The 22,756-nt window shown below is 49.0% G+C and overlaps 1 protein-coding gene across 2 annotated transcripts in view; it reads right to left on the bottom strand.

Moving 5' to 3' along the window:
* IRAK2 (interleukin 1 receptor associated kinase 2) overlaps positions 1 to 19,276 on the bottom strand; it is a 76,578-nt gene extending 57,302 nt beyond the window's left edge. Inside the window, exons 1-2 of one of the 2 annotated variants that reach the window (XM_010369381.2) lie at positions 19,093 to 19,276; positions 9,149 to 9,331 (exon numbers count right to left, since the gene is read on the bottom strand). In XM_010369381.2, coding sequence (XP_010367683.2) covers positions 9,149 to 9,331; positions 19,093 to 19,186 — 277 coding nt within the window. In that variant the 5' untranslated portion in view covers positions 19,187 to 19,276. The remainder of the gene's footprint in view (positions 1 to 9,148; positions 9,332 to 19,092) is intronic. The other variant, XM_030927832.1, reaches the window with a different exon arrangement.
* Between the last annotated feature and the right edge of the window lie 3,480 nt (positions 19,277 to 22,756).

Raw genomic sequence — 22,756 nt, 5'->3', positions numbered from 1 at the left:
AGCAGATGTTTCATGCATGTCAAGACAGGTGTACATGGATATCTGGGTGGTCAAAATGGACTGTGGCAGAAACTGCTAATTGTCCCTCCAATACTGATTTCCTCCTCTTCTAGAGTACTAAAAGCTTTAGTTGCACATATAACCTTCCAACTAAAGATTACATTTCCCAGCCTCCCTTGCAAGCAGGTGTGGTTCTGTGACCAGGTTCTGGCCAATAGCTTATGAGGGAAAGTAGGTGAGCAACTTCCCTGGTCATGTCCTTAGAAGAAGTGGAGTGTGCCCACCCTTTGCCTCTTTTTCTCTTCCTGCTGGCTGCAGTGTGCATATGGGGGCACAGAGGGGCCATCTCAGATGTGAGAAGCCTTGTGTCCACGTTAGCAGAACAATAAAGAAGAGCCTGGGCCACAACACCGCGGAGCTGCCACATGAGCCTGGGGCAGCCTGGCAGTCACAGGAGAGGGAAATGAACGCCTGTCTTTCAGCCACTGTGGTCTGCGCTTGTTTAACAGTAGTTGTTGCGGGAAGTCAGGGACCCCGAATGGAGGGACCGGCTGAAGCCTTGGCAGAAGAACATAAATTGTGAAGATTTCATGGACATTTATTAGTTTCCCAAATTAATACTTTTATAATTTCTTACGCCTGTCTTTACTGCAATCTCTGAACATAAATTGTGAAGATTTCATGGACATTTATTAGTTTCCCAAATTAATACTTTTATAATTTCTTACGCCTGTCTTTACTGCAATCTCTGAACATAAATTGTGAAGATTTCATGGGCACTTATCACTTCCCCAATCAATACCCTTGTGATTTCCTATGCCTGTCTTTACTTTAATCTCTTTAATCCTGTCATCTTCGCAAGCTGAGGAGGATGTATGTCACCTCAGGACCCTGTGATGATTGTGTTAACTGCACAAATTGTTTGTAGAGCATGTGTGCTTGAACAATATGAAATCTGGGCACCTTGAAAAAAGAACAGGATAACAGCAGTCTTCAGGGAACAAGGGAGATAACCTTAAACTCTGACAGCCGGTGAGCCGGGTGGAACAGAGCCACATTTCTCTTCTTTCAAAAGCAAATAGGAGAAATATCGCTGAATTCTTTTTCCCAGCAAGGAACATCCCTGAGAAGGAGAATGGCCCCTGAGGGTAGGCCTCTGAAATGGCCCCTTTGGGGCGGCGTCTTTTACGGTCAAAGCCGAAGGGATAAAATAAGCCCTGGTCTCCTGTAGCGCTCCCACACTTATTAGGATGAGGAAATTCCCACCTAATAAATTTTGGTCAGACAGGTTGTCTGCTCTCAAACCCTGTCTCCTGATAAGATGTTTTCAATGACAGTGCATGCCCAAAACTTCATTAGCAATTTTAATTTCACCCCATCCTGTGGTCCTGTGATCTCACCCTGCCTCCATTTGCTTTGTGATATTTTATTACCTTGTGGAACATGTGATCTCTGTGACCCAGACCCTATTCGTGCACTCCCTCCCCTTTTGAAAATTGCTAATAAAAATTTGCTGGTTTTACGGCTCAGGGAGCATCACGGAACCTGCCAACATGTGATGTCTCCCCCAGACACCCAGCTTTAAAATTTCTCTCTTTTGTTCTCTTTCCCTTTATTTCTCAGACCAGCTGACACTTGGGGAAATAGAAAAGAACCCACGTTGAATATTGGGGGTGGGGATTTCCCCCGATAAGTAGTGAACCTGGAAGGCTAATGGAGGAGACCAAGACATGGATGACTAAAAGAGGAAAAAGGGGCTGACTCTGGCCAGCAGATTTGCTAGGGCAAGGAATGGGTAGCTGCTTTCTGTTCTAAGCCTTCTGTACTGATCCATTGTATTTCTTCTCTTTTTTTTGAGATGGAGTCTCGCTCTGTTGCCCAGGCTGGGGTGCAGTGGTGCGATCTCAGCTCACTGTGAGCTCCACCTCCCGTGTTCCCACCATTCTCCTGCCTCAGCCTCCCAAGTAGCTGGGACTACAGGCACCCACCACCACGCCTGGCTAATTTTTGTTTGTTTGTTTGTTTGTTTTAGTAGAGGCAGGGTTTCACTGTGTTAGCCAGGATGGTCTCAATCTCCTGACCTCGTGATCCACCCGGCTCAGCCTCCCAAAGTGCTGGGATTACAGGTGTGAGCCACTGTGCCTGGCCCATTCTACAGCTGAGAATATTCAGTGTTTGACAAATTAAATAACTATGGCCTTGGCAACTAAGTCTGAGGAAAATCAAGGAACAGAGACCCACGGAGCCAGCCCTCTACCCATTCAGACCAGGCAGCCTCCGCAGTTCACAATTTCAAGAGACTATGCATGGATATGGCCCCCAGTGAGCCCCAATCGTACCGCTCAGTTCAAGCAGGGCCTTCAAAAGGCTACAGTCACATCCAGGAACATCCCATGGAGAGGTAAGTCCCTCAGGAAGCCACTTCATGTCCAGGACTTTTGGTATGTGGGGTTTTCAAGTACTGTTTTCTTCAAATTTATTGTTAACACCCTTTAAGAGGTGGTGGGCATCCAGCCAGGCGTGGTGGCTCACGGCTATAATCCCAGCACTTTGGGAGGTCGAGGTGGGCAAATCACCTGAGGTCGGGAGTTCGAGACTAGCCTGCCCAACATGGAGAAACCCCATCTCTACTAAAAATACAAAACTAGCTGGGCATGATGGCACATGCCTGTAATCCCAGCTACTCAGGAGGCTGAGGCAGGAAAATCACCTGAATCCAGGAGACAGAGGTTGCACTTAGCCGAGATCGTGCCACTGCCCTCCAGCCTGGGTAATAAGAGTGCAATTCCATCTCAAAAAAAAAAAAAAAAAAATTAGGCCAGGCATGGTGGAGCTTGCTTGTAACCCCAGCTACTTGGGAGGCTGAGGCAAGAGAATCTCTTGAACCTGGGAGGTGGAGGTTGCAGTGAGCTGAGATCGCACCATTGCACTCCAGCCTGGGCAACAGAGAAAGACTCCGTCTGAAATAAATAAATAAATAAATAAATAAATAAATAAATAAATAAATAAATAAAATAAAATAAAGTGGTGGGCAGAGGTCAGATTCTCAAACTGCCAGCGATAATGAGCAAGTTCATAACCAATCCTAAGCAAGTGAGTGCAAAAGCATGTTTAACTGATGTTAAACATTAAACAATTAGGGAAGGGAAGAGACTCTGACCAGGTAGAATAAGAAATTTAAAATGCTTCTCTATATTCACCTCCAAAAAGTGACAAGGATTTACAGCACTTTTTTTCCTAATAAAAAAAAAAATGATACAGAAAGGGGAAGTGCCTTGCCTGCGAATTCAAACCAATAGTAAAACATGACCAGACGCCCATAACAGAAGAACAGCAGGGGTTTTGTGGATATGGAAACCAGCCTTAATCTCTCCTCCTCGGGCAATTTTGATCAGCAGGGCTAGAAGAAAGACGAGGTCTGGGGAACAAGAAAGGAGGGTAGAGGCAGTGAGAACAGGAGAGCACAGACCTTTAGTAAAGTTTTAAGCAGAACAGAGATCAACGGGCAAGAGCATCACTAGTGTTTCCTGGACGCCCAAGCACTGCACTCAGAGGCAACTGATGCAGCTGAAGTCCTCCATGGAAGCTAAGCAGGGTGGCCGGGCGCAGTAGCGCACACCTGTAATCCTAGCACTTTGGGTGGCTGAGGCAGGCAGATCACCTGAGGTCAGGAGTTCAAGACCAGCCTGGCCAACATGGTGAAACCCCATCTCTACTAAAAATACAAAAATTAGCTGAGCATGGTGGCAGGCGCCTGTAATCACAGCTACTCAGGAGGCTGAAGCAGGAGAATCGCTTGAACCCGGGAGGCAGAGGTTGCAGTGAGCTGAGATCACACCACTACACTCCAGCCTGGGCAACAGAGCGGGACTCTATCTCAGAAAAAAGAAGCTAAGCAGGATGGCTCTGGATCCAGGCTGCCGGGGTGTGACCTTCACCCATTGGCCATTCTTGGCCAGGTTCCTTGGGTGGAGAAGGGGCTCCTTTGAGCAGACCCTTGGGGGCTGCCAGCACCTCAAAAGTGCTCAGTGTTCCCCTAAAAAGGCATCACACTCAGATGAGAGTATCTCTGGAAATTTCACACTTTATTGTTTTTTGGCCTCACATTGCTAAGAATCTGTGTGAGATTAGTCAACAGGTTTTGACATCAATGGTGAGTGTCCAACAAGAGGCTGTGTCTCAAAGCCCTGGTGCTTCTCTGCTTTCAGGCATCGGGACTCCCCTGCAACCTCTCAGCCTGAGTTGCGGGAGCAATATCGGGGTCTGGTGCCAGCCCCACCCCATCATCCCCCTCTCCAACGTGGACTTAGCTGGAACTCCCACCCCTGCTCCTGACTGCACTTGAGCTGGATGACAAGGGGGTCAAGAGGTCTGGGGCCCAGGGAAAGGAAGGGACTTGTCCAGAGCCACACAATCAAGGCTGAGCCTGAACTGAAACTCAGGCCTGCCGCCCACCACTGCACTGTGAAACCACCTGGCCTCTCTGGTGGGCCAGAATGAGGATCTGGCCTTCAGGGTGTCAACCTAAATAACAAACAAGGAGAGGCTCTCTACAAGAAAATGATGCAGCTGGGTGCAGTGGCTCATACCTGTAATCCCAGCAGTTTGGGAGGCCGAGGCCAGCGGATCACCTCAGGTCAGGAGTTCGATTCCAGCCTGGCCAATATGGTGAAACCTCGTCTCTACTAAAAATACAAAAATTAGCCAGGTGTGGTGGCAGGAGCCTGTAGTCCCAGCTACTCGGGAGGCTGAGGGAAGAGAATCGCTTGAACTCAGGAGGCAGAGGTTGCAGCGAGCCAAGATCGCACCACTGCCCTCCAGCCTGGGTGACAGAGCAAGACTCCATTTCAAAAAAAAAAAAAAAAAGAAGAAAAAGAAAAAAAAGAAAATGATACTTACTCAGGAATAGGGCATCGGAATGAGAGTACACATGCCATAGTAAACTAAGGGTGTATCCAGGGAGGTTTTTCAAAGGAAAAGTGAAGAGCATTACGTAACTATTTTGAGATAACTATCCTTGAATAGCAAGAGTGATTACAGTCTCCAGGGTCGGACAGGCATTTGCTGGGCAGATGTCCTCGCAGGGGTATTTTTTGTGTGTGGTTATGATGGTATTTATGCAAGGTTGTGGTTTTTGTAGAGTCTTCCGTGACAATTACTGTTGTCGGGCCTTTATGCATGACAGTTCTCCCTTCATGGCCTTCCCTAGTTCTATTTGTCAGGGTTATTTATTTTTGAAATGGAGTCTCGCTCTGTCACCCAGGCTGGAGTGCAGTGGTGCAATCTCCACTCACTGCAACCTCTGCCCCCCACGTTCAAGCAATTCTCCTGCCTCAGCCTCTTGAGTAGCTGGGATTACAGGCACCCAGCTAATTTTTTTGTATTTTTAGTAGAAACAGGGTTTCACCATGTTGGTCTGGCTGGTTTCAAACTCCTAACCTCAAGTGATCCACCCATCTCGGCCTCCCAAAGTGTCGGGATTACAGGCATGAGCCACCACGTGCAGCCAAGGGTTATTTTATTATTATTTTTTTAAATACAAAATCACTCCATGTCGATTCTGACAACTTTCGCAGGAGGAATGTAAGGAACGGCAGCGGCTCAGGAGCACCAGGCAGGAGGGGTTTCAGGTGGGTTCCAGGAGTGGGGAGGCTGTGGCCTGGGCAGCTGACCCTCTCCACTCTGAGGAGGAAGGTGGGCTTAGGGAGGCGGCCAGCAGGGGTGGAGACAGAAGTCCAGGGGATAGGGAGGACCGTGACTCAAGAGGAGCCACCACTATGCTGCTGGGGCACACAGTGGAGTCAGGGTCCGGCCTGTGCAGAAGCAGGCCCAGCCATGGTCCTGTGCTGGAACATCACTCCCATTGGGAGCCAGATCACCCCATTCCCTACCTCAGACAGGACAGCCTGGAAAGTCGCTTGGCAGCTGAAGGGAGGAGATGCTCTCGCTGCCCCACTGGCCTCCCTGTGCCTGGTGTGCTCTGCTCCATGATGCCCCCAAAAGCCCAGCCTGGGCTGTAGCTCTAGATCTCTCCACCTGCAGGTCCACCACACCATCCTCTGCTCTCCTGGTTTACCTCAGAGGGTGGTGCTCTCTAGGCCCCCACCCTCAGGCCCTTGCTCCCAGTCCCTTTTCCTGGAAGCTCTCAGTGATTCCAGAAGACCTGAGGGACAGGCAGGTGCTGAATCTGGTCTGCTGGTCCAGCCAGGTGGTTCCCAGCTCAGGAACCCTGACAGGACAGCTCCTCCTCGGGTGTCTGGGGCTCCCACCACTGGCTCCTCAGGGCCCTTGCACATGCTGGCCTCTCTCTCCTGGGCTCTTACCAATGCGTTACATGGCTGTCTTCTTCCTATTCCTCCAGGTTCATATCCTCGCACTGGCCTTCCTTCACACCCTGTCCTAGGATGCTCCCCTATCTGGTCACTGTATCCACCTGCCCATTTCTTTACTTGTTTTCCTGTGTATTAACTGTCTCCTCACAAGAGTGCCCTCGTGAGGGCAGAGGACCTGTCGCTTTGCCTGTGCTGTATTCCAGAACCTAGGACAGCACCAGGCAGGTGCTCAGTTAAGTACCTGCAGAAGAGTGGCTCCCAGCCCTACACTGAGGGGGTCTCTTTGGCGATGTGAGGAGGGGTAGGGGTAACCAGAACCCCCATTCCCACTGCCTTCTGCTGAGTACCAGCTGAACATCAGGCACTTGACATTCTGCTCTTCACCTTCACAGCCACCCTTCAGGGTAGGGAGGTATTACCAGCTAAATATGTCCCCACCACACATGATCCTGTTTTCTGAGGAGCGTAATTTGTTAATACCAAATATCAATCAACACTTAGAATGCAAAAATCTTCAACCCAGACATTCCAATACTATAACAGAAAGCCATCCCATGGCTACACTTACATGTGTGCAAAACAGGCTCTATACATCTAGGACAGTACATCATGACACTATACAGAACAGAAAAATGGCCGGACATGGTGGCTCACACCTGTAATCCCAGCACTTTGGGAGGCCAAGGTGGGCAGATCACCTGAGGTTGGGAGTTCAAGACAAGCGTGGCCAACATAATGAAACCCTGTCTCTACTAAAAATACAAAAAGTTGACGGGGCGCGGTGGCTCACACCTATAATCCCAGCACTTTGGGAGGCCAAGGCAGGTGGATCATTTGAGGTCAGGAGTTTCAGACCAGCTTGGCCAACATAGTGAAACCTTATCTCTACTAAAAATACAAAAATTAGCCAGGCATGGTAGTGGGTCCCAGCTACTCGGGAAGCTGAGGCAGGAGACTCACCTGAACCTGGGAGGCAGAGGCTTCAGTGAGTCAAGATCTCATCACTGCACTCTAGCCTGGGCAACAGAGCAAGACTCCATATCAAAAAAAAACAAAAAAAAAAAGAAAATTAGCTGGGTGTGGTAGCGGGCACCTGTAATCCCAGCTACTTGGGAGGCTGAGGCAGGAGAACTTCTTGAACATGGGAGGTAGAGGTTGTGGTGAGCTGAGATTGTGCCACTGCTCTCCAGCTTGGGCGACAGAGCGAAACTTCATCGCAAAAAAAAAGAAAAAAAAAAAGAACCAAAAAATGCTAGAAGGAACATAAACATATCTCAATAGGGGCAAGCTAAACAAATCACAGAACATCTGTCAAAAGAATACAATGTAGCTATTAGAAAGACTGTGTCGGCCAGGCGCAGTGGCTCATGCCTGTAATCCCGGCACTCTGGGAGGCTGAGGCAGGCGGATCACGAGGTCAGGAGATCGAGATCATCCTGGCTAACACGGTGAAACCCTGTCTCTACTAAAAATACAAAAAATTAGCCGGGCGTGGTGGTGGGCGCCTGTAGTCCCAGCTACTCAGGAGGCTGAGGCAGGAGAATGGCGTGAACCCGGGAGGAGGAGTTTGCAATGAGCCGAGATTGCGCCACCGCACTCCAGCCTGGGTGACAGAGCGAGACTCCGAGACTCCGTCTCAAAAAAAAAAAAAGAAAAAGAAAGAATGTGTCAATATGAAACAGTCCCCAAGGTCTATTGCTAGGTGGAAAAAAAATCGTAACAGTACATGATGTGCTATCTGTATCAAAAGGGGGTTGCAGGCAGGGTAATGTGGCTCATGCCTACAATCCCAGCACGTTGGGAGGCCAAAGCAGGAGCATCACTTGAGACCAGGAGTTCAAGACCAGCCTCGATCTCTATAAAAAAATGAAAAATTAGTCAGACATGGTGGCATGTGCCTATAGTCCGAAGTACTCAGTAAGTTGAGGCAGGAGGATCACTTGAGCCCAGGATATCAAGGCTGCAGTGAGCTTTGATCACACTACTGCTCTCCAGCCTGGGCAACAGAGCAAGACCCTGTCTCAAAAAAAAAAGCTTTTTAGAAAGGGATTGCAGATGCATAATATCCTTGCCCATGCAGAGAAAATTTCTAGTGAGACAAGCCAGAAATTTTTGCCAAAGTCATTACTTCTTGGGATGTAAAGTGGGGAAAGGATGACAATATGAATCATTTTTACTGAATGCTTTTTTGAATTTTTGTTATAGCTATTGGGGTTTTTTAAATTAATTAATGTATTTATTTTTGGAACAGATAGCCCAAATTTAAAAGGTACAAAAGAATTTACAGTAAAGTCTCCCTCCAACACTGTGTTCTCTGGCTGCCCAGTTCCTCTCCCCACAGGTAACCACTGTTACCAGTTTCTTTTTTTTTCTTTTGGAGACCAAGTCTCACTCTGTCACCCAGGCTGGAGTGCAGTGGTGCAATCCTGGCTCACTGCAACCTCCACCTCCCAGGTTCAAGCGATTCTCCTGCCTCAGCCTCCCGAGTAGCTGGGATTACAGGCGCAGGCCAGCAAGCCCAGCTAATTTTGTATTTTTAGTAGAGACAGGTTTTCACCATGTTAGCCAGGCCAGTCTCGAATCCTGACCTCAGGTGATCCACCCGCCTTGGCCTCTCAAAGTGCTGGGATTATAGGCGTGAGCCACCACGCCTGGCCTGTTACCAGTTTCTTATGTGCATGATAAACTCACTCATTAAATTAGTTTTTTAATTAAAAGAGGAAAAAAGTATTAAGGCCAGAGAGTGCAACTCACATGGACGGAAACTGCTCAGGGGCATGATAGGCCCCACCCAAGGAGGGCCCTGAGTTACTCACAGTTCAGGATGATCTGGGCAGCCCGGTAGAGCTCCAGGTGGCACAGGAGGTCCACGAGTTGCTGGACGGTGGCCTGCCGCATGCCCCACCACCACAGCAGCTCCCGCGTGATGCTCACACCCTGCACCCGCTCCATGGACTTGATCTTCCGCAGCTGGGTCAGGTCTGTGATCACGTAGGAGGCTAGAAGGGAGGGAGAGGACTCTGCTTAGAGTCAGAGAGACAGTCCCTCCAGGAGAGGTCCCCACGCTAGCCACTAGGTGGGCTTTTCCAGGACATCCTCCCCAACCACCCCGTCCACACTGGAAACACCACCATTAGCTGAGGTCCACAGGTGGCCCAAGTTACAACGCTGACTCTGCTGGACACCCATGGAGTCCAGTACACAAGACTTAAGAGAAAGAGCACGGGACAGGAGGGTCGAAGCTACTGCTATACCTGGGGCAGTCACTGCGCCCATGGGAGCCTCAGTGGGTACCAACTCTACTAGCTGCCTCCTCTTCTATAATGGAAGGTCCATGTAGGCAGGAAGCTCTACCTGTTTGGTTCATGGTTACTTCCCCAGAACTGAGAATAGTGCCTGGCTCAGAGTGGAGGCGGGGCCAGGATGAGGGTGAGTCAGGTTAGGCACCTAGGGAAGGAAAATGCAGGAGGCACTCATCTTCAGGTGGCACTGCAGGACCCTGAGTGTCAGCGCCTCCTTCCATTTTGCCCCGGGCATCTCATTCCTCTCAGCTAAGTCCCAGTCCTGGTCAGGGGAACTCAACAAGTGTATGAGGCTGGGTGCAGCAGCTCACACCTGCAGTTCCAAACTTTAGGAGGCCAAGGAGGGATTGCTGGAGCTCAGGAGTTCAAAACCAGTCTGGGCAACACAGCAAGACCTGTCTCTACAAAAAATAAACAAAGCAGCCAGGCATGGTGGCATGGATCTGTAGTCCTAGCTACTCAGGAGGCTGAGATGGGAGGATCACTTGAACCCAGGAGTTGGAGGCTGCAGCAAGCCATGATGATGTCACTGCACTCCAGCCTGGGCAACAGAGGGAGACCTTGTCTCCAAAAACAACAACAAAAAGATATGCTAAGTGAATGATTGAATGAAAACACACACACATACCACATTGTCTTCAGAGGACTGTTATAAGGATCGAGAGAGCCATGGATAAAAAAATACTTTGCCTATTCTGAAGTATGGGACAAAACTTGCAGGGAACTACCACTGGTAACAATAAAAATAATGTATTATTTCTTTTGGTGTTTTACCATAAAATTGATGGTTGTTCACCAAAAAAAAAAAAAAAAAAAACATGGACAATACGGGGGAGAAGTTACACAGCACCTCACCACCCTCCTAAGGCCACTAGGGTACTCCTCCTTTCCAAAAATCACCCCCTCTACATAGATGTGTCTTTGGATATAGTTGTTGCCACACTGCAGGTAAGATTTTGTATCTTTTCTTAAGAGATGGGGTCTCACTATGTTGACCCAGGCTGGTCTTGCACTCCTCGCCTCAAGCAATCTTCCCACCTCAGCCTCTTAAAGTGCTGGGATTGCAGGTGTGAGCCACCGCGCCTCGCCTGAGATTCTGCATCCTGGTCTTATTTATTAACATTATGCCACAGGGACCAGGCACAGTGGCTCATGCCTGTAATCCTAGCACTTTGGGAGGCCGAGGCGGGTGGATCACCTGAGGTCAGGAGTTCAATACCGGCCTGGCCAACATGGTAAAACCCCCGTCTCTACTAAAAATACAAAAATTACCCAGGCTTGGTGACACATGCCTGTAATCCCAGCTACTCGGGAAACTGAGACAGGAGAATCACTTGAACCCAGGAGGTGGAGGTTGCAGTGAGCTGAGATCGTGCCGCTGCACTCCAGCCTGGGTGACAGAGTGAGACTCTTTCTCAAAAATATAAAAAATAAATAAGAATTAAAAATTATTATTATTTTTTTTGAGACAGGGCATCACTCTGTTGCCCAGGTGGCATGAGTGCAGTGGTGCAAACATGGACCACCACAGCCTTGGCCTCCCAGGCTCAAGCAATTGTCCCACCTCAGCCTCCCCAGCAGCTGGGACTATAGACACACCACCATGCCTGGCTAATTTTTTTTTTTTTTTTGATACAGGCGTGAGCCACTGCACCTGGCCCATTAATGGATTTTTATGACCAGTATTCCACTGAGTTTACTGAAGTGAGAAAGGCATTTTTTAAAACTAGGAATAATCAGCCAGGTGCAGTGACTCATGCCTGTAATCCCAGCACTTTGGGAGGCTGAGATGGGCGGATCACCTAAGTTCAAGAGTTCGAGACCAGCCTGGCCAACATGGTGAACTCCCATCTCCGCTAAACATACAAAAATTAGCCAAGTGTGGTGGTGCCCACTTGTAGTCCCAGCTACTCGGGAGGCTGAGGCAGGAGAATCACTTGAACCCGGGAGGCAGAAGTTGCAGTGAGCCGAGATAGCGCCACTGCACTCCAGCTGGGGTGACAGAGCGAGACTCCATCTCAAAAAAGTAAAGCAAAACAAACAAAAAGAAAATATAAACATAGGTGGGCCGAGTAGAAGAAAGAAAGACAAGAGATAAAGTCCAGGACCACATAACAAAGACCCTCAAGCGAATGCTCAGCTTTGGAGTTTGGACTTGATCCTAAGAGTTACAAGGGACCATAGAAGATTTCAGAGCCAGTGAGTGCTGCGATCAGATTGCACAATCCCCTACCCTTTGAACAAAATGGGCTGGTGACAGCCTCCTGCACACAGAAAGCCTCCAGGAGAAGTGCCCTGTTACGATGGAAAGTTCCTAAATTGCTATATTAGTCACTGGAAACCCCAAGTCAGATTCCTAGTCAGTGGGAAGTGATGTCAGCTGGGTCAGGGGCTGCTTCTAGCAATACAGAGAAGAGAACGGATGGAAAAGGAAGGACCATCTCCCCGCACGAAGCATTGAGCATCCACACACACTCCCATCTTGGGAGGCAGCATGACGTAATGAGAAAACAGAAGCCCAGGGCCACCCCTGGTGGGTGGTGGCAGCAGGAACTCAGCCACAGCCTGACTCTCCGTGGGCTGAACTTTCCTTACTCGTGATAGTGATACAAGAGAAACAGGAATTAAACTCTAAGGTGCCTTCCAGCTTAGACATTTTTGTTCCATGACAGTGCCATATCTTAAGGTGCTGACCAATCAGCATTTAACCAGACCCTTTATTTATTTTATTTAGTTTTTTCCAGACAGAGTCTTGCTCTGTTGCCCAGGCTGGAGTGCAGTAGCATGATCTCAGTTTACTGCAGCCTATGCCTCCCAGGTTCAAGCAATTCTCCTGCCTCAGCCTCCCAAGTAGCTGGGGCTACAGGGCATGTGCCACCACTCTCGGCTAATTTTTTGGTATTTTTAGTAGAGATGGGGTTTCACCATCTTGGCCAGGCTGGTCTCAAACTCCTGAGCTCAAGTGATCCGCCCTCCTTAGCCTCCCAAAGTGCTGGGATCACAGGCATGAGCCACCATATCCAGTCTCAACCAGACCCTTTAGAGTCAGGATGTGATAGAGATCTTGAGGGGATGAGTCACTACCAAGGCCTGCTAAGTCCGAAGTCTTTTTCTCAACATGGACCGGTAATACCTGGTCATAGTAGAACTTTTGAGAAATAAGAAAATGAAAGTCCCCATGACCATCCCACTTGGAGGACTCAAGGACACCACCAGTTGTATTTTGGTGTCTAATCTTCCAGACTTTTTCTACAGATACGAAAACATGTGTTAAAGTCAGCAGGACAGTAGTGGTGGTTCAGAGGCCAGATATTGGGATTCGGGGCCTGGGTTCAAATCCTGTCTCTGTTGCTTACTTGCTGTGTGTTTGGGGAAGGTGTTCATCTCTCTCTGAGCCTCACTTTCCCCATCTGTCAAACAAGGATAATAGCAGCACCTGCCTCAGAGACTGTTGCAAGGATTAGACGAGTTACATGTACAGAAGCACTCAGAACAGTGCTTGACACAAAATAAACATGATATAAGTATTAGCTATAAGTGTTAAACTATCTATACTCTATGAAAACCTGTTCTGTGGCCAGATGCGGTGGCTCACGCCTGTAATCTCAGCACTTTGGGAGGCTGAGGCAAGCAGATCACTTGAGGCCAGGAGTTTGAGACTAGCCTGGCCGACATAACAAAAGCCCGTCTCTACATTTTTTTTTTTTTTTTTCTTGAGACAGAGTCTCGTTCTGTTGCCCAGGCTGGAGTGCAGTGGCACAATCTTGGCTCACCACAACCTCCGCCTCCCAGGTTTAAGTGATTCTCCTGCCTCAGCCTTCTGAGCAGCTGGGATTACAGACGAGCACCATCCTGCCTAATTTCTTTTTTTTTTTTTTTTTGAGACCGAGTCTCGCTCTGTCGCCCAGGCTGGAGTGCAGTGGCGTGATCTCCACTCACTGCAAGCTCTGCCTCCCAGGTTCACGCCATTCTCTTGCCTCAGCCTCCAAGTAGCTGGGACTGCAGGTGCCCGCCACCATGCCCAGCTAATTTTTTGTATTTTTAGTAGAGATGGGGTTTCACCGTGTTAGCCAGGATGGTCTCAATCTCCTGACCTCGTGATCCACCCACCTCAGCCTCCCAAAGTGCTAGGATTACAGGCATGAGCCACCACACCCAGCCAATTTTTGCATTTTTAGTAGAGACAGAGTTTCACCATCTTGGTCAGGCTGGTTTCGAACTCCTGACCTCGTGATCCAGCCACCTTGGCCTCCCAAAGTGCTGGGATTATAGCCTGAGCCACCGCGCCCAGCCCATCTCTACTAAAAATGCAAAAATTAGCAGAGCATGGTGGCATGCGCCTGTAGTCCTAGCTACTCTGGAGGCTGAGGCAGGAGAATCAGTTGAACCCAGGAGGTGGAGTTTGCAATGAGCCGAGATCATGTCATTGGACTCCAGCCTGGGCAACAGAGCGAGACTCCGTCTCAAAAAAAAAAAGAAAAAAAAGGCTGGGCACGGTGGCTCACACCTGTAATCCAAGCACTTTGGGAGGCCAAGGCGGGCGGATCACGAGGCTGGTCTCAAATTCTTGGCTTCAAGAAATTTTCCCCACTTGGCCTCCCAAAGTGTTTGAAATTAGAGGTGTAAGCCACTGCACCTGGCCTGAAAATGTTTTTATCCCTGATGGTTAACAGTACTGGGACTATCACTCTTGAGTGCCTGAATCCTGCAGGAGTTCAACCGAGGCAGTTGAAAACGTTGCCTATCTTCAAAGTCCTCCAGAGCAGGAATGGCACAGCCTTCTGAAATGACCCATCTTAGAATCAAATGCCCACACCCCTCCCTGGGTAGGGGATGAGGAAAGCCCTAACTTGACCCTTTACAACCAGCTAAGTCTCCTAAGCCTCTCAGCAACTCTGTGAGGGTGCTTCATGGATGAGGAAACTAAAGGCTTGGAGAGAGACAGTCACCACCTGACGTCACACAGCCAGGCAGGGACAAAGCAGGGCTGTGTACAAAGGCTGGCACACGCATGAGTGAACGAGACAGGGAGCGGTCACATAAGACACCCTGCGTCGAGCCCCTCTGCACACACCTGGGGCTGAAGCTGTAGGAAACCCATCTTACACAGGGTCAGGCAAAGCCCATCAGAGGCAGCTGCCATCACAGAGACAAGAACCAGGGGTGGCCAGATTATCTGCCAAGTGTCGGGTCCAAAAGAGCATGTCTGTCTATGGCTGCGGGATCTTCTGAATCACTTTAGCGTTCTCACTACACTCTCCCAGTACCACCATCAGCTCCGAGGGACTGTCTTCTTTCTAAAATGACCCACAGGAAGCCAAGAATTTTTAGGACTGAAGGGACGATCACAGTCACTCGTTCATTTGGCTGAAGAGGGAACCGGAGCGCTGGTACTAGGCGAGGAGCAGTGGGCTGGGGGCACGGCTGGCTGTGATCCAGTGTGGGAAGGGGGCTGACCAAAGGGCTCCAGGCCAGCTCCAATGTGTAATAGGGGGCAGTCTGCATCCTCACCACACCAAGGCCTGGCAGCTCATCATTCACTCAGGCACCTGCCCTCTAGCTAGGCACTGCCCAGGCTCTGGGAATACAGGAGTGAAAAACTAGACAGGTAAGGCCCCTGACCACACTGTGCTTCCACTCCATAAGAAGAGACAGGCGGAAACACTTAAGGAACGAGGGGACATCAAAGAACATGAAGTGGAATGAGGGGAATGAAACACGGTGATGGGCTAGAGAGGAACAGGGGCAGGAAAGGCCTCTCGATTTCAAAGAAGGTGCCAGGGGAGCTTACCTGAAGGACTATGACAGACAGAATAATACCCTTGGAAAGCATCCATATCCTAAGCCCCGAGACCTATGAATATGGTATCTTACATGACAAAAGGGACTTTGCAGATTTGATTAAATTAAGGATTCTGAGATGAGATTATCCTGGATTATCTGGGTCTGGCCAAGGTAATTACCAGGGTCCCTGTAAGGGGAAGGCCAGAATGTCAGATTCAGAGAATAGGTGACGGTAGAAGCAGAGGTCACAGAGACAGATGTGATGATGTACACCAGTGGCTTTGACGATGGAGGAAGGGGCCACAAGCCACAGGATGCTGCAGGCCTCAGGAAGCCAGTCAAGGCAAGGAAACCCCTACAGCAGCCCTGAGTTAGGACTTCTGACCTCCAGAATGCTGAGATAATAAACTTGAGGTGTTACAGGCCACCAACTTTGTAGTAATCTGTAACTACAGCAGGAGGAAACTAATAGACTAGAAATCTAGCCCCAGGTAACACAGGGGGAAGAATGTCCCAGGCGGAGGGAACAGCACCTGCGAAGACCCTGTGTCTGGCCCAGGGAGATCAGTGCGGCTGGAGCAGGGGAGTGACAGTGGGTGTGGAAGATGAGGAGGTCAGAGAGACCAGCACTGGGCAGATGTGTCAGAGCCGACAGGCCTGGTGAGGTGTTCAGATCATATCCACCCCAGTGGGAAGCCTCGCAGAGATATTCTCCAAACAAGATGTGCAAATGGCCAATAAGCACAGGAAAAGATGCTCCACAGCATTAGTCATTAGGGAAATGCAAATCAAACCACAGTAAGACGCCACTTCACCGGCCAGGCACAGTGTTTCACGCCTGTAATCCCAACACTTTGGGAGGCCAAGGCAGGAAGATCACCTGAGGTTAGGAGTTCAAGACCGGCCTGGCCAACATGGTGAAACCCCATCTCTACTAAAGATACAAAAATTAGTCAGGCACGGTAGCTCACGCCTGTAATCCCAGCTGCTTGGGAGGCTGAGGCACGAGAATCACTTGAACCCAGGAGGCTAAGGTTGCAGCGAGCCGAGATCATGCCACTGCATTCCAGCCTAGGCAACAGAGCGAGACTCTGTCTCAAAAAGGAAAAAAAAAAAAGAAAAAAAATAACACATGTTGACAAGGATATGGAGAAATGGTCATCCACATACACTGGTGGTTTAACCACTTTAGAAAACATCTGGTAGCTCCTCAAATAGTTAAACGTAAAGCCAGGCACGGTGGCTCACACCTATAATCCCAGCAATTTGGGAAACTGAGATGGGCAGATGGCTTGAGCTCCAGAGTTCAAGATTAGTCTGGGTAACATGGTGAAACCTGTCTCTACAAAAAATACAAAAGTTAGCTGGGCACGGCGGTGCACACCTGTAGTCCCAGCTACTCAGGAGACAGGAGGATCACTTGAGCCCAGGAGGTTGAGGCTGTGGTGAGCTACGTTTGCACCACTGCACAAAACCTTGTACATGACTGTTCACAGCAGCACTATTCATAATGGCTCAAAAGTGAAAGGAACCCAATGCCTAACAATTGATAAATGAATAAAATGGAGTATATCCATACCATGGAACATTATCCTATAATAAGAAGAAACTAAATACTGATGCATGCTACAACATGGATGAACCTTATGCTAGCTGAAATATATCAGTCACAGAGCACTATATATTATGGTTCCATTTATATGAGATGTCCAGAATAGGCAATGTCTAAAACTTGGGAAGATGGAAGGAAGGGATTGGCAGGTAAGGGGTACAGTTTCTTCTTGGGGTGATTAAAATGTTCTAAGATTGATTGTGAAGATGGATACACAGCCCTGGGAATATTCTAAATGCCACTAAATTGTACTCTTTAAACAGGTGTATGTTATGGTATGTGAATATCTCAATAAAGCTTTTTTTGTTGTTGTTAAGTCATAGGTGTGCCTTCTAATTGAATTTCCTAGAAACAGAAGTTGTTCTGGCATTTGTAACTGAGGGCTGGGCCAATGTGGAAAAAATGAGAGGGAGTCCCACGCAAAGTTTGTCCACTGCCCAGGAGATATTCAAAGTAATGAAGCCAGGACCAGGCGCAGTGGCTCACACCTGTAATCCCAGCACTTTGGGAGGCCAAGGCGGGCAAATCACCTGAGGTCAGGAGTTCAAGACCAGCCTGGCCAACATGGTGAAACCCCATCTCTACTAAAAACATAAAAATTAGCTGAGTGTGGTGGCGACTGCCTGTAATCCCAGCTACTCAGGAGGCTGAGGCAGGAGAATCACTTGAACCCAGGAGGCAGAAGCTGCAGTGAGTCGAGATCACACCACTGCATTCCAGCCTGGGCCACAAAATGAGGCTGTCTCAAAAATAAAAATTAAAAATTAAAAAATTTTTTAAAAAAAGAATATTTAACACTTAAGTGTTGGTGCTCTTATACAATATTTTCATTCCTCACAACTTTATGAAGAAGCTATAATTATCATCTCCAGTTTACATACAGATTCAGAAGCTAAGGCTCAGAGAGGTTAAGAAACTGACCCAAAGTCATACAGCAAGAGTCTGGAATGCAGATCTCCACTTGGAAAGCAGAGACAACAGGCAAGCAGCCCCCCAGCAGAGGCCATGGCCCTCTCCACCAGTCATCCATCAGGCACCAACAAACACAACATATGGAGGATGTCTGAGTGCCTTCCCACAGAATTATCTAGAACTGTGCACCTTGCGATAGAGTGAAAGTAAGTGCCTGTGCTTAGGCCCCATTATACACACTGAACCTATTAGTTCTGATCTCAAAACAGGTTTATAGTCATAAATACTGTGATCAAAAAATTTATACTAAAAGTAAATATTTGATTTTAAAACTACAATGGTAACGTACATTTAATCACAAATATGATAAATACGCTGGGCGCAGTGGCTCACGTCTGTAATCCCAGCACTTTGGGAGGTAGAAGCAGGTGGATCACCTGAGATCAAGAGTTCCAGGCCAACATGGTGAAACCCCGTCTCTACTACAAATACAAAAAATTAATTGGGGTGGTGGCGATCGCCTGTAATCTCAGCTACTCGGGAGGCTAAGGAAGGAGAATCGCTTGAACTCGAGAGGGGGAGGTTGCAGTGAGCCAGAGATCGTGCCATTGCACTCCAGCCTGTGCGACAACAGCGAAACTCCGTTTCTATATATATGTTAAGTAATAGATCCTTCTAATATACACTAAAACTAAACACATACACACACACACAAACCAAGGAGTGACAGCACCGTGGTCCCTGAGAGACCCTCTGCAGCTCGGCCGGGCCGCCAAGCCACCGTGCACTTGCCAGCGCTGTCTGCAGGACGGGGTCGAGGCTCGCATTTCGCACGCCGTTGTGGGCTGGATGTCCACCCGGGGCCGTCATCGAGCCAGCAGCAGTGACAGGAGGGCCCCCGCACCCACCGTTGTCTGGACTCAGAGCGCAGTGGCGGCGGCCCCGGCTCGGCGACAGAGCTCCCGATAGACGTCCTCAGAGACCATGCGGCACCTTCAGGTGACGGGCCGAGGTCCGCGGCGGGCCCAGTCCAGGAGGCTCACCTCGCACGCCCTCGGATCGGGACCCGCTTAACCCGGGTGCCGCGGCTGGCGGGATCGCTGGGGGCACCAGTCGCCCTGGCCCCCTCCCCGCCCCGGGCCATACTTACCGAACTCCATCCAGTCCCACTCGCTGAGCGTGTCCATGTTGCGGCACAGGTCGTCCAGCACCCAGGAGGGCAGCTGGTAGATGTAGCAGGCCATGGCGCGCTACGGGGTCGGCTCCGGCGCGGGGCAACTGGATCGGACACCGCGGGCTGGGGCTTCTCTAGCTGGGGGCGGACCGGCCGGGAAGTGGGCGGGATGGGAGGGCACCAGCGTCCCTAGCGGCCACCGGCTGCACGACGGCCCCGCCGGCTCCACCCCAGCGCGGGGCCAGAGGATCGGAACTGCGAGGGGAAACTGAGGCCCCGGGGAGAAGGCCACACGGGAATTCTGCCGCAGCGGCAGGCGGCCTTCTGACTCCACTTCCATGGGCACTACACCATGTCTCATGCGCTCATCAAACACTCCATTAATTACCTACTGTATGCCAGGCACTGCCCTAGGTGTTGGTGATACCTGAATAAGAAAGCCTACAGCCGGGCGGGGTGGCTCACGCCTGTAAGCCCAGCACTTTGGGAGGCCGAGGCGGGCGGATCACGAGGTCAGGAGATCAAGACCATCCTGGCTAACACGGTGAAACCCGTCTCTACTAAAAATAAAAAAAAAAAAAACTAGCCGGGTGAGGTGGCGGGCGCCTGTAGTCCCAGCTACTTGGGAGGCTGACGCAGGAGAATGGCATAAACCTGGGAGGCGGAGCTTGCAGTGAGCTGAGATCCGGCCACTGCCCTCCAGCCTGGGAGACAGAGCGAGACTCTGTGTCACGAAAAGAGAGGAGAGGGGGGAGGGGAGGGGAGGGGAGGGGAGACGAGACATACAAAAACCCTTGCTTTCATGAGACTTACAAAATAATAAGTTATAGAATGTCTTAAACGGCAATAAGTACTATTGCAAAAAAAAGGCAAAAACGTTGGTTAAAGAGAATCAGGAATTGAGATTGAGTGTGGGGAATATTCTATTAAATAGGGTAGTCAGGTAGACTTTACTATAGTAGCTAATATGTATTGTGCAGCTACTATGAGCCAGGGACTGTTGTAGGTGCTGGGAATACCTCTGAAGAAAAGGACAAAATCCTTGTCCTGGAGGGAGACAGACAATAAGCAATAAAAATAGGCAGACAAGGCCGGGCGCGGTGACTCATGCCTGTAATCCCAGCACTTTGGGAGGCCGAGGCAGGCGGATCACGAGGTCAGGAGATCAAGACCATCCTGGCTAACACGGTGAAACCCCATCTCTACTAAAAATACAAAAAAATTAGCCAGGCGTTTTAGCCAGGCGTTGTGGTGGCGGCCTGTAGTTCCAGATACTCAAGAGGCTGAGGCAGGAGAATAGCGTGAACCCGGGAGGCTGAGTTTGCAGTGAGCTGAGATCAGGCCACTGTACTCCAGCCTGGGCGATAGAGCGAGACTCTGTCTCAAAAAAAAAAAAAAAAAAAAAAAAAAAAAAAAAGGCAGATAAGCTATGTTGGAGAATGAAAGTAGAAGCCTGGGCAGCATAGCAAGATCCTATCTCTAACAAAAAAAAAATTTTTTTTTTTGAGAGGGAGTTTTGCTCTGTAGCCCAGGCTGGAGTGCAGTGGCGCAATCTCGGCTCACTGCAACCTCTGCCTCCCGGGTCCTGGTTCAAGCAATCCTCATGCCTTAGTCTCCCAAGTAGCCAGGATTACAAACACACGCCACCATGCCCAGCTAATTTTTGTATTTTTAGTAGAGACAGGGTTTCACCATGTTGGCCAGGATGGTCTTGAACTCCTGACCTCGTGATCCACCCACCTCGGCCTCCCAAAGTGCTGCGATTACAGGCGTGAGCCACCGCGCCCGGCCTCTACAAAAAATTTTAAAATGAGCCAAGCATAATAGTGCACACCTATAGTCCCAACTACTCAGGAGGCTAAGGGGGTAGGATCTCTTAAACCCAGGAGTTTGAGACTGCAGTGAGCTATGACTGCACTGCAGCCTGAGTGACAGAATGAGACCCTTTCTCTGAAAAAAAAAGAAAGAAAAAAAGAAAAAAGAATGAAAGTAGAGGGTGGTAAAAGGGAGTGCAGGTGGCTAATTGCATTATCTTAGAAGATGATAGCTGTTACTGGGGAAAAAGCAGAGTATGGTACAGGGGACTGCAGGACAAATTGGATTCTTAAATAGGGTATAAGGCGCTGGGTGCGGCGGCTCCCGCCTATAACCCGAGCACTTTGGGAGGCAGAGGCAGGCAGATCGGTTGAGCCCAGGAGTTTGAGACCAGTCTGGGAAATAGAGCAAGACCCTGTCTCTACAAAAATTAGCCAGGCATGGTGGCATGTGCCTGTAGTCCCAGATACTTGGGAGGCTAAGGTAGGAGGATCACTTGAGCTCAGGAGGTGGAGATTGCAGTAAGCCAAGATTGCACCACTGTACTCCAGCCTGGGTGAGAGTAAGACCCTGTCTCTAAATAAACAAAAAGAGTACAAGGAACAGAACTTATAGTGTGTGTGTGTGTGTGTGTGTATATACACACACATATATATAATATATAGTAGCTAGTATTTATTGAGCACTTACTGTGTGTAGCCTTCACCTGGGTTACTTTACTTACTCCTTACAATGACCCTCTGAGGTAGGTAGGTAGACCCCCATTCTACAGACAAGGAAACTAAGGCACAGAGAGGTTAAATAACATGGCTAAAATCATTTGAACCTAAGCATTCTGACCCCAGGCTCTTCATCACCACTAGCTAAAGTATATTGTAAATACAGATACACTTAAATGTATCTACAATGTACTTTGCAAAAATGATCTTATGTCATTCTTACAAGCCTATACCATAGATATTATTATCCCCATTTTACACAGAAGTAAATAGATTCCAAGAGATTAGGTGAGGTCATGAAGGACAGGTAAGTAACTAGAATAGATACCACTGGGTAGCTGTGGCCATCAGCTACGGAGGAGCGCTGCAAAAGGAGAAAACTGAAATCAAAGTGAGCAGTCCTAGGACCAAGTTGCAGTTCTGCCACCAACAGGCTTTGTGACTCTGGACAACTCATTTCATTTGTCAAGCCTTGTTTCCAGCATCTGTAAAGTGGGCCTGCTCATTCCTATGGCTTAGAGTTGTGAGGGGAGTGGAATAAATTAAATTATGTAGCCTATATAGAACACCTACTACAGGACTTTCCTCGCACAGAGAATGTACCCAAAAAGTGGTAGCTCTCGTTGGTGGTCTTGAAAAAGCACCCACTGGCCTTGGAGTCCTATCAAGATTGGCGCCCTAGTTCAGCCCCTCTCCAGCTCTTAGTCCTTTGAGCCAGTTCTGTTTTCCCTTTTGGAAACTAGGTCTCCTGCTGCAGCCACTTGGAAGGATTGTTATGAAGCCTAAATGGACTCCAAAATGCTCAAGATCAACTGTGAAGTGCTGAGCTCAATAAAGGATTACCATTATGTCCTCTTTGATGTTGAAAGTGGGACACATTTCAGTGTTCTAAGCCTGATTTTCAAGAGAAGTCCCGTGTTTTCCGCAGTGGCTGAAGGTGGACTTGGGAACTGTAATGATGGTTTGCCGTAGGCTGGGTGGAGAAGCATCTCCATCCCAGGCACACGGGGGCAAAAGAGAATAAAGGTCCTCTTCTTTTTCTCCTTTCCTCTTTTTTGCAGAGTCCCCTAGCCGCTTCTCCTTCTCTTCTGCAAGCAGCGTGTGTG

Source organism: Rhinopithecus roxellana, chromosome 1 (genome assembly GCF_007565055.1).
Source record: "Rhinopithecus roxellana isolate Shanxi Qingling chromosome 1, ASM756505v1, whole genome shotgun sequence".
NCBI classification, from domain to species: Eukaryota; Metazoa; Chordata; class Mammalia; order Primates; family Cercopithecidae; genus Rhinopithecus; species Rhinopithecus roxellana.
Note: the sequence above shows the minus strand (reverse complement) of the source record. Positions and strands in the feature narration are given on the sequence as shown.